Source organism: Doryrhamphus excisus, linkage group LG14 (genome assembly GCF_037039965.1).
Source record: "Doryrhamphus excisus strain RoL-2023G ecotype Guam linkage group LG14, RoL_Dexc_Guam_v1.1, whole genome shotgun sequence".
NCBI classification, from domain to species: domain Eukaryota; kingdom Metazoa; phylum Chordata; class Actinopteri; order Syngnathiformes; family Syngnathidae; genus Doryrhamphus; species Doryrhamphus excisus.
The window spans coordinates 15,851,895-15,862,199 of NC_136370.1; the positions used below are offsets into that span (position 1 = coordinate 15,851,895).

General features: G+C 40.0%; 2 protein-coding genes across 3 annotated transcripts; both read left to right on the forward strand.

The window, feature by feature from the left end:
• Nucleotides 1-147: 147 nt before the first annotated feature.
• Nucleotides 148-2,433, forward strand: tmed8 (transmembrane p24 trafficking protein 8). The gene is made up of 6 exons (XM_058089992.2): nucleotides 148-297; nucleotides 622-733; nucleotides 809-890; nucleotides 953-1,043; nucleotides 1,120-1,413; nucleotides 1,498-2,433. Exons 2-6 carry the CDS (start codon nucleotides 624-626, stop codon nucleotides 1,713-1,715), a joined length of 795 nt encoding a protein of 264 aa, XP_057945975.2. The 5' UTR covers nucleotides 148-297; nucleotides 622-623; the 3' UTR covers nucleotides 1,716-2,433.
• A 1,227-nt stretch (nucleotides 2,434-3,660) lies between these two features.
• On the forward strand, nucleotides 3,661-10,234 carry LOC131139982 (uncharacterized). 2 transcript variants are annotated; one of them, XM_058089983.2, is made up of 13 exons: nucleotides 3,661-3,836; nucleotides 3,956-4,126; nucleotides 4,195-4,300; nucleotides 5,800-5,922; nucleotides 5,994-6,107; nucleotides 6,232-6,406; nucleotides 6,481-6,603; nucleotides 8,010-8,197; nucleotides 8,263-8,459; nucleotides 8,540-8,631; nucleotides 8,715-8,769; nucleotides 8,893-8,990; nucleotides 9,831-10,234. In XM_058089983.2, the coding sequence occupies exons 1-13, from the start codon at nucleotides 3,775-3,777 to the stop codon at nucleotides 10,052-10,054; spliced, it is 1,728 nt and encodes a 575-aa protein (XP_057945966.2). In that variant the 5' UTR covers nucleotides 3,661-3,774; the 3' UTR covers nucleotides 10,055-10,234. The 2 variants fall into 2 exon arrangements, with proteins under 2 accessions (XP_057945966.2, XP_057945968.2); XM_058089985.2 differs by having other exon boundaries at nucleotides 4,195-4,288.
• The last annotated feature ends 71 nt before the right edge of the window (nucleotides 10,235-10,305 follow it).

The window sequence follows — 10,305 nt, forward strand, 5'->3', positions numbered from 1 at the left end:
TCAACAATTTAACATTAATAAAACAATATAAGACTAGAAGAAAACGTACTTGGGAACAATTTAACACAAAACATATGGCATATTTAGCGAGATAATACATACTACACGAAATATCGCGAGAAGATGATTTTTTACTGCATAGTTACGCTTGATGTTCGACTTGGACGGAAACACGGAAGTATCCAAATTCCCAGCACATCCGTCACATGACTCCCCCCGAAATGGACGTCTGTGTAACGGTGGCCTGAGTTGGACTCAAATCGTCCAAAGTTGTCACATTTGTGGCATTGTATCGTGGTAAGCTCAATTTTGTGTCCACTTTATGTGCTGCTTGCAAATCCTCGTGTTTTTCAATTATGCTAGCTTGTGTTAGCTAGCAAGCTGCCATGCTGCTAAAATGTCATCGGTTTTGAACGACTAAAACAAAAGGCCCATTAACGCATCATTTCTATAATATTTAATAAGCTCGATTAAGCGATAAATAAAAATGTGGCGAAGACTTGTTATTTCACAGTTTCTCGCTAGGAGATTGTTGGTTTGTCCCTCCCTGTCATAAGGAGGGGCGGGGCTTCATCTTTTTCTCAGCCAACGCACACTGTGATGTTTGTCCTGTCTTTATAGCCATGGAGAGATTGGACGCCACATCACAGCTCCACTCGCGGCTGTCTTCGCTGTCCTTCTCGTCTTTTCCGGGAACAACCTCCAAACGTTGCGAGAGCAACCCGACGGACAGGTGAGCAGCCGGTGTGTGGACCTTCTCCATGTTTGTGCTTTTAGGTGCTATTAATATGTTATGTGTTGACTTTAGCCTCCAAAACACAGACCTCTCCAAGAACTTAAGCCAGCCTTCAAAACAGGCCGATATGGATGCATCTAAGCAGGAAAAGGAGGTAATTTAATATGCATGTTAATGTGATATTTACGGTATAAATGTCTTGTTTATGAATTGGAGGCTCACGACGAGGCCCCTGCTGAGACTGCCTCGGGGGACCAGGGTGAGAAGAACAGTGCGGGGAACCTTCCCCTCGCCTCTGAGATGAAAGGTTAGTCTGTTGTCATGTTTGATGCTTTGATTCATGCAGGACACAGGTTGAAATATCGTACTTTTATTTCCCGCAGCTGAGATGCCGCCCCTGAAACCCCCGTCGACATGGACATCTGCTGCCCTCAAAGACCTCAAGGCCAAGCTACGAACGGAGAAAGATAGCGTGGTGACGGTGTACCGAGGCGACATCATGACCGTGCACGTGCCCACTGTATCGGAAGCCAAAAAGGTGTGCTGGGAGTTTGCTACAGACGGCTACGACATCGGATTCGGTATCTATTTTGATTGGACTCCTGTCACGAGTCGGGCGATCACCGTGCACATCAGCGAATCAAGTGACGATGAAGACGAAGAGGAGGAGCTAGAAGGTCAGCTGGCGGTGTAATGTTTCAAAAAAAAACACACACACACACAATGTCTTGACTTTGTGGTTTTTGTCATTTCCATTGCAGCTCCCGTCACCAATGGCGATGTGGAGAAAGGCTCCAAAGCCCAAAGCAACTCCAACCTGGTGGAGGTTATACCCGTATACCGTCAGGACAGCCACTTGTCCGTGTACGGCGGCACCCACGACTTTCCGGGCGACGGCACTTACCTCTTCAAATTCGACAACTCCTACTCCCTATGGCGAAATAAAACACTTTACTACAGAGTTTATTACAGTGCCTAAAATGCCAAATCTTTATGAATGTATGATTTAGAGAAGGAATTGAATTACTGTCAAGAATGCTAAATTATTTTCAGTTACATATATACTTATGATACAGAGGTTACATATTAGCATATCTATTTTTATCACTCAGCTTGTGTTGCCAAATGGTAAACTTGACAAAGCCTTTCTTTTGCATCTGTGCCGTTAATAGAAAACTGTGACACATCTCAATGGTAGCAGTGATCAGGAAGACCTACTTCCTACTTGCTCTTCAAGTGCTCTGAAGACGTTATTTACACATACTTTTTTAAAACCACACTTCTGTTGTAGATATGATTTAATATACCGCTGCAACGTGTTATTAAGGGGACATAAATTAAGAATGTACAATGCAAGCGATGACAGATAATCCAGTGTGTTTTTTTTATGACAACTCCAGCCACTTCTTATCACATGAAGCTCTTATTATGTAATATTGATTCAATATTTACATATGCCTGGTCCCCTGCCTTTTAATTTGCTGTTTCAGAGGTTGATTAAATGTAGTTTGTGCACAGGTCTACTGGCGTGAAGGTCGCTGTGTTTGTACGTTCTGTGTGTCGACCGTGCTTTTGTTCAATAGTTGTCATTTCAAACAGTCTTGTGTCATTTCATAAGCTTCCTATCGTGTGCAGTACTGTACCTTACGATGTTATAAAATTTATATTCCACAATAAAGATAATATTGTCTACTGTGCGGTGTGATTAATCCTTGGGTGACGTCTGAAAATGTAAGCATAATTAGACAGATGGTAAGCCAGCCTGTCCGTTTCACTACATGTGACATCCCTTTAGAACTCAGTGCTCCGCAATTAGAAAGTCCCCTGTGCTACCATTAAATGGTGGCGTTAAGGGGAGTGATGTAACAGATGCTGATGAAACAGCTTATATTAAGGTATTCCCACATGGCCAACAAGGCTTGGGCACAGGGTCACCCACATCATACTGGATTTAAAAGACATCGTGGACAAGATCACAGAAGGTGGCATGCATATGCAGTACATGATAGGCAATCAATGTTGTGTAGTTTGTTGTTCCCTCATTTAGTTGGGATTTGGTAATGTCATTAAAAATTAACTCTCATTTCCTAGGACATTCACAAATATATAAAAAATGCAAATATTAAAAAGATACATAGCATATAATACAGTAGGCATATATACACAGGATATATTATTAAAAATACAAAATATTACAAACATTTAATATATTATCTGAAAAAATAAATATATATAAATAAAGATAAAAAATTCACTCTCATTTCCTAGGCCATTCACATATATTTAAAAAATGCAAATATTAAAAAGATACACAGCATATAATACAGTAGGCATATATACACAGGATATATTATTAAAAATACAGAATATTAAAAACATTTAATATATTATCTGAAAAAATTAAATAAATATATATAAATAAAGATACAAAAATCAACTCTCATTTCCTAGACCATTCACAAATATAAAAAAATGCAAATATTAAAAAGATACATAGCATATAATACAGTAGGCATATATACACAGGATATATTATTAAAAATACAAAATATTAAAAACATTTAATATATTATCTGAAAAAATAAAATAAATATATATAAATAAAGATTAAAAAATCACTCTCATTTCCTAGGCCATTCACAAATATATATAAAAAATGCAAATATTAAAAAGATACATAGCATATAATACAGTAGGCATACATACACAGGATATAATATTAAAAATACTAAATATTAAAAAGATTTAATATATTGTCTGAAAAAATTAAATAAATATATATAAATAAAGATTTAACAATATATATTACAAATAATACAAATAATAAATAAAATATGCAAGCGACATTTTTTTTACTGTTTTTGTTAAATTGTATTCTAACATGTCAGCTGTGCGCCGACTAATAGATTAAAGGGACAAAGTATCAGGTGTGAGTGCTTCCTTGTTCTCAGCCAATCAGAAGTCACGACACGAGGTCGCTATTTTATGACTCCCGAAGTTCAGAAACGTTATTATTTGAGATATACTTACATATTTTCATGGGAAAGCTCAACTTTTACGTCCTTTGGTCCCTCCGTGACGCTCCTCGCCAGTTTATCAGGTACAGGAAAAAGCGGTAGAAAATGAATGAATGAATGAGTTCGTAGCTATCGGCCTTCTTGTTAGTCAGCCATCTTTACCGAGGACTGCGATTTTTTTTGTCATTGATGGTGTACACAGCAAGTCAAACCGAAGATGCTTCCACGTCCACGTCCCGCTGCCTCTACCCAAGCAGTTGGTTATCTTCGGTTTCGGCGAGTGGGGGTGCAGCGAGACCACCATGTCTGTGGAGGTAGTAGTCAGTGCTGACGTGCTACCTCAAAACATAGGAACGCTTACATCTCAAGCTAGGTACGTGGACGAGTCAAGTTGTTGTTCCACAGTGGAAACAGTGTGGACAATTCCCTCTTCTCCATCAGGTGTCTCACTTTTGAGGGGGAGTGGAGCTCTGACATGATGTCTGTGGCAGCAGAGAGAGGGAGGAAAGGAGTCTATGGCAAGATTGTGCTCACGGTGTGTGGACAGGTGCTTAAATATTGTCGACTGTATATGAGATCTAATATGTAAGATGGATGACTCGTACTAAAAGTATAATGGCATACTTTTTACTTCTCTTGAGAAGATATACAGTTACTGTACACAGGTGGAACTCCACCCCCACCTATATACTGCTGTGTAGGTCTAAAAGCTGCATATACCCCTCCACAATGCAACCCACCCCCTTCCTAGCGAAACAGGCATGGGTTTCCAAAATATAGAAAAGGCTAAAATCTCGATACAGAGATCGGTTAATAAATATTTGTATAATGTAAAAAAAAAAAACAGTGAGCTAGCATTGTTCAACTACAACCTGGAACTATTAATACTGACACCTCTATTGAAAATACACCATTTTAAGAAATGCTGCAAATGTTTAAGAGACGTTTAACACTTTACAGAGTGAAAGATATCATAGGAAATATTACATATTTTCATAACAGTGGTTTCTTTCCCGGGTTGCACGGTGGATGAGTGGTTAGCACGCAGGCCACACAGCTAGGAGACCTGAGTTCGATTCCACCCTCGGGCATCTCTGTGTGGCGTTTGCATGTTCTCCCTGTGCATGCGTGGGTTTTCCCCCCACATTCTAAAAACATGCTAGGTTAATTGGCAACTCCAAATTGTCCATAGGTATGAATGTGAGTGTGAATGGTTGTTTGCCTGAAGACAGCTGGGATAGGCTCCAGCACTCCCGCAACCCTCATGAAGATAAACGGTAGAAAATGAATGAATGAATGGTTTTTGGGCGGCACGGTGGGCGAGTGGTTAGCGCGCAGACCTCACAGGTAGGAGACCAGGGTTCAATCCGGTTTCCTCCCAACATTCCAAAAACATGCTAGGTTAATTGGCGACTCCAAATTGTCCATAGGTATGAATGTGAGTGTGAATGGTTGTTTGTCTATATGTGCCCTGTGATTGGCTGGCCACCAGTCCAGGGTGTACCCCGCCTCTTGCCCAAAGACAGCTGGGATAGGCTCCAGCACCCCCGCGACCCTCGTGAGGATAAGCGGTAGAAAATGAATGAATGAATTAATGGTTTCTTTGGCGGGTTGCATAGTGGAAAGTGGTTAGCATGCAGGTCACACAGCTAGGAGACCTGAGTTCGATTCCACCCTCGGGCATCTCTGTGTGGAGTTTGTGTGGGTTTCTTCCCACATTCCAAAAACATGTTAGGTTAATAGTTCATAGGTATGAATGTGAGTGTGAATGGTTGTTTGCCTGAAGACAGCTGGGATAGGCTCCAGCACCCCCGCAACCCTCATGAGGATAAGTGTTAGAAAATGAATGAATGAATGAATTATTTCTTTGGCCTAAAAAAATGTTGACATTAATATTATATAGTCAATTTGTGGGGCAATAAACATTTCAAAATGAACCTGCATTATTTTTGTGACTGCTTTGTCCAGTCATATTTTTTAATTGCATGTTAAAATCTTGCCTCTTGTGCATCATCTCGTCTTTTTTTGTCACTTTTTCTAATGCAGTTTCAAGATACAGGCAGCATTCTGAACAGTAGTTCTTCGGTCCAAAGGAAATGTTTATTCCCAGAGCAGCTCAGCACCGCTGATCTCTCCTGTACTTCACACCAAAGTGCTGCAGAAGACACGGTGAGCCCGCTGGCTTGAAAACACTTCACGTGTGTTGTATCGCTCCAGTTCACACACCTCCTTCCTGGTAGGTAACCCCCAACTCCTCGCAGTTGGGCGACAGTGTTTGCTGTGGCGAGATCCAGGTTCATAAAGTTGACACCAGCGATTCAGCCTTTGGATGTAAACCTTCTCTCTGGCCTACGGTAAGTGTTTTGCAGTATGTGAGTCAATACGAGTCCCTAAAGGTACAATTAACACAAATGCAACACATGGAGAAAAAATAGATTTTTTTGATAGTGTGTTTTATTTTGGAAATTCTTCCAAAAGGATAAGACGCCCAGACGGACTCTCATCAGCAGGAAAGGTTGCCTGACATGGAGTTCGGAGGAAACGGAGGACACAGAGTGCATAGGCCGAGCTTCAACTCCCAAGAAAATGAGGTTGTTTAGGTTGAACAGCCAGGAAGAAATGACTCCGCAGATGAAGGAGCAGGACAGAGCAGGTCAGAAATTAACACATATAAATATGTTTACATCTATTAAAAAAAACAACATATTACACAAATTTTTGGTTCAGTGTGTCCATCAAAGCGTTGGAGCCACACCATGTGCCTCAGTGACTTCGACACCGCCATACTCATCGGAGGGGAAACTATGGAGCAGAACTTCTGTGAGGACTCCTTGTGGAAGCTGGAGTTAGGTAAGAAGGTCAAGATACGCATGTTTGGGAGAAAACCAAAAAACAGACTTACTAATGAGGATATAGTGATGGTCCAGCATGGAAGTCGTTCTCCATAGCTTTTCCGAAATCCTCCCATGTCCGCCAGAGTCGCGGACTGCTTGGCCTGCCGGTACCTGTCTCCTGCTTCCGGAGTCCCATGGGCCAAAAAAGCCTGATAGAACTGGGATTACCAACTTACCACCCTTACACTGATGGCCAGCCAATCACAGGGCACATATAGACAAACAACCATTCACACTCACATTCATACCTATGGACAATTTGGAGTGGCCAATTAACCTAGCATGTTTTTGGAATGTGGGAGGAAACCGGAGTACCCGGAGAAAACCCATGCATGCACAGGGAGAACATGCAAACTCCACACAGAGATGGTGGGATTGAACTCGGGTCTTCTAGCTGTGAGGTCTGCGCGCTAACCACTAGCACACCGTGCAAAGAAACAACTGTTATGAAAATATGTAATATTTCCTATGATATGCCATCTTTCACTCTGTCAAGCGTTAAACGTCTGTTAAACATTTGCAGCATTTCTTAAAATGCTATATTTTCCATAGAGCGAGGTCCGACTCTAACATCCCTCCAGAGGCGGGGTACACCCCGGACTGGTGGCCAGCCAATCACAGGGCACATATAGACAAACAACCATTCACACTCACACCTAATTTTGGTTTGTTTGGGTTAAAATAAGATATGGAAATAAATGGCCGTTTTCATTAACCACTCAACCACCGTGCAGCCCGCCAAAGAAACCACTGTTATGAAAATATGTAATATTTGCTATGCCATCTTTCACTATGTAAAGCGTTAAACGTCTGTTAAACATTTGCAGCATTTCTTAAAATGCTATATTTTCCATAGAGGCGTCAGCAGGTCTAACCACTCATCCGCCGTGCAGCCCAACTTTACACTTGTGTTACCCAATATAGTAGACATAATAAAACTAAGACGTACTAAGTATGTAAAATTTGCTTAAATATGCATATTTTTTTTAACTAATAGGCCACAAAACAGCAATTTATTTCGAAAAACAATGAGCGAAGACATGAAATTTTAACCGCTAGGCGGCGAGGGCCGACTCTGCACCTTATTTTGTTTGATCCCTCAGGGGACGATAACATAGAAATGAAGCTTGGATAAAACTTAGAATAGTCAGTGTACAGTTTGGAAAGAAGTATAAATGTACTGTTTTCCTGACAATGGAGTCTTTTTCACAACTATTATCTAGCACTCCCTACTCCCTTAATTCTTAAGTTTGGATTTTTCCCACCTAATTCTCACTAATGCTCAAACCTGAATGACGGAATTCCGGCATTTGGACCTGTTTTTCCATTGTCGCAGCCCTCATTGTGTTGCCTGTGTTTCAGCCAATGACTTCTGGTACCCGATGAACTCCTCCGTATCCGGACCTGCACCACCTTGCGCCAGAGGACTCTCTGCAACCTTTGACCCAGACTCTAAAACCATCTTGGTATACGGTGGCCTGAGGGAGGGTCAGCGCTACAGCGAGCTCTACATCCTAAATACTCTGACCTGGAAGTGGAAGCTTGTCACAGTGAGTTTGTCGCAAGCTGTTGGCAGCTAAACGCTAAGAAATTTTGATATTTTGCTCCATTTTAGGCAAAAGGGAACGTTCCAACCCTGGCGTATCACTCTGCAACTTTTTACAAGAAAGAGCTTTTTGTCTTTGGTGGGGTTCATCCCAGCCAGTCTTCCAGGGAGAAGTTGTGCAGTAATGCTTTGTACATCTTCAACCCAGAGTTTGAACTCTGGTATCAACCTATTGTCGAGGGGGACAAGCCTTTGCCTCGCTTTGGGTCCGTATCGCCTTTATCATCAAAACAACCATGTGACTTATTAATGGTCTATAATCCGATATCAATTATTTATCCAATAGACATTCGACCACACTCCTGTCCCAAAAGCTGATCATATTTGGTGGCCGAAAAACTGCAACCTACCTAAATGACCTCCATATTTTAGACCTTGGTAAGATTATTATTTTTTTATTGAAGAGAATTATGTATTCATGTTTGCACAGATGTTACTTTTTTTTTCTATTCTGGGTGAAGGCTTCATGGAGTACACAGCTGTGAAGTGTGAGAACATGCCGCCACTGCCTCGAGGGTGAGTGTAGCAGTGAAATGTGAAATGTCGTCCATGTTATGATAAATACTGTATTTCAATATGTTGCATTAGATGTCTTACCACTACTGTTTAACAAAAATATTCCTACGTGTACTTGAACAGGTTTCATGCTGCTCTTCCAGTTTCAGACAACAGGATTGTAGTGAGTGGGGGGTGCAGCACATTAGGAACCTTGCAGGATGTGCATGTCTTCAATACTGGTAAGTACTGTAAAAAAAGAAAAATATATGTATATTTTTAAAATATAAAATATTTTAATATTTTTTTAATATAAAATAATATCATCTAAAAAGTAAAAAATATATATATAATATTATAATTTAAAAAATCTATATATATATTTTATATAATTTATATTTTAATTTTATATTATAATTTATATTTTTATATTTACATATATATTTTTAAATATAAAAAATAATATAATATATATATTAATATTTTTATATAATTTATATTTTTATATTTACTTATATTTTTTATATAAATATAATAAAGTATTTTTTTAATTTTATTTTTTGGAACCTATTTGTGCAGACTTCATTTAAACATTACAGGGTCAAAAATTGCACAAGTAACAATAATCTAACCACTGAAATGTAAAACAATAGTTGAAAGCGACATACTGCCATAGCCGACTTGCTTATTATAATTATATTAAAATAAATGGAGAAGCTCGCATTGATTCAAACAAAAGCAATAGCCGATTAATATTAATAGAATGGTGGTTGTTTCCCTTATTCTTGTGAGAGCTACTTTTTCCATAATGAAAACGGCCATTTATTTCCATATCTTATTTTAACCCCAACAAACCGAAATTAGGTGTGAGTGTGAATGGTTGTTTGTCTATATGTGCCCTGTGATTGGCTGGCCACCAGTCCAGGGTGTAACCCGCCTCTGGATGGATGTTAATTCGTGTGATGAACAATGCTATTCTATTGTTTTTTGGGTTTTTTTGGAGGGATTTGAGTTTTCTGGGCTCCACTGTACAATCATTCCACACACACACACACACACACATTGCTTGGCTTTGTGTTCAGACACCAAAATCTGGAGTTCCGTGGTGTCGTCCGAGTTGGGCTCCAAGCCCCGTGCTGGACACAGTCTGATCCATTTAACTTCAACGACCTTGGAAGACTTTGAAACGCACAAGCAAGATAAAGCTGTCAAAGTCCAATGCACGCTGCTGCTGTTTGGTGGCTCCGACTGCTCTGGTAACTTCTACAATGACACAGTTCGATGCACGGTGGAGATTCCCTCATGATAAATGACCATTTTACCTCTGAGGTACACAAAACAGGACATCTGTTTTAAAACATGCTTCATGTTAGCTTTACTTCCTTAGTTATTTTTCTGCAGGCTAGTCCATGCTTCCGCCAAGCAACTGATATGATGGCACACTTTGAATAACAAATCTATAATTTGCATGTTTCTCACAGTTCTCATGTGCCCTATGTAGCAGTAAAATGCTGGTGTTGGTCGTTCAATATTGATATTAATAAATGACGATAACTA

Excerpts from the sequence above, each read along its gene's own strand:
- LOC131139982 (XM_058089983.2), top strand. The coding sequence starts at position 3,775 with ATGGGAAAGCTCAACTTTTACGTCCTTTGGTCCCTCCGTGACGCTCCT. Across the intron at positions 5,923-5,993 it reads AAAGTGCTGCAGAAGACACG|GTAACCCCCAACTCCTCGCA; the intron begins GTGAGCCCGCTG and ends CCTTCCTGGTAG. Across the intron at positions 6,407-6,480 it reads GAAGGAGCAGGACAGAGCAG|TGTGTCCATCAAAGCGTTGG; the intron begins GTCAGAAATTAA and ends TTTTTGGTTCAG.
- tmed8 (XM_058089992.2), top strand. The coding sequence starts at position 624 with ATGGAGAGATTGGACGCCACATCACAGCTCCACTCGCGGCTGTCTTCG. Across the intron at positions 734-808 it reads GAGAGCAACCCGACGGACAG|CCTCCAAAACACAGACCTCT; the intron begins GTGAGCAGCCGG and ends TGTTGACTTTAG. Across the intron at positions 1,414-1,497 it reads CGAAGAGGAGGAGCTAGAAG|CTCCCGTCACCAATGGCGAT; the intron begins GTCAGCTGGCGG and ends TTTCCATTGCAG.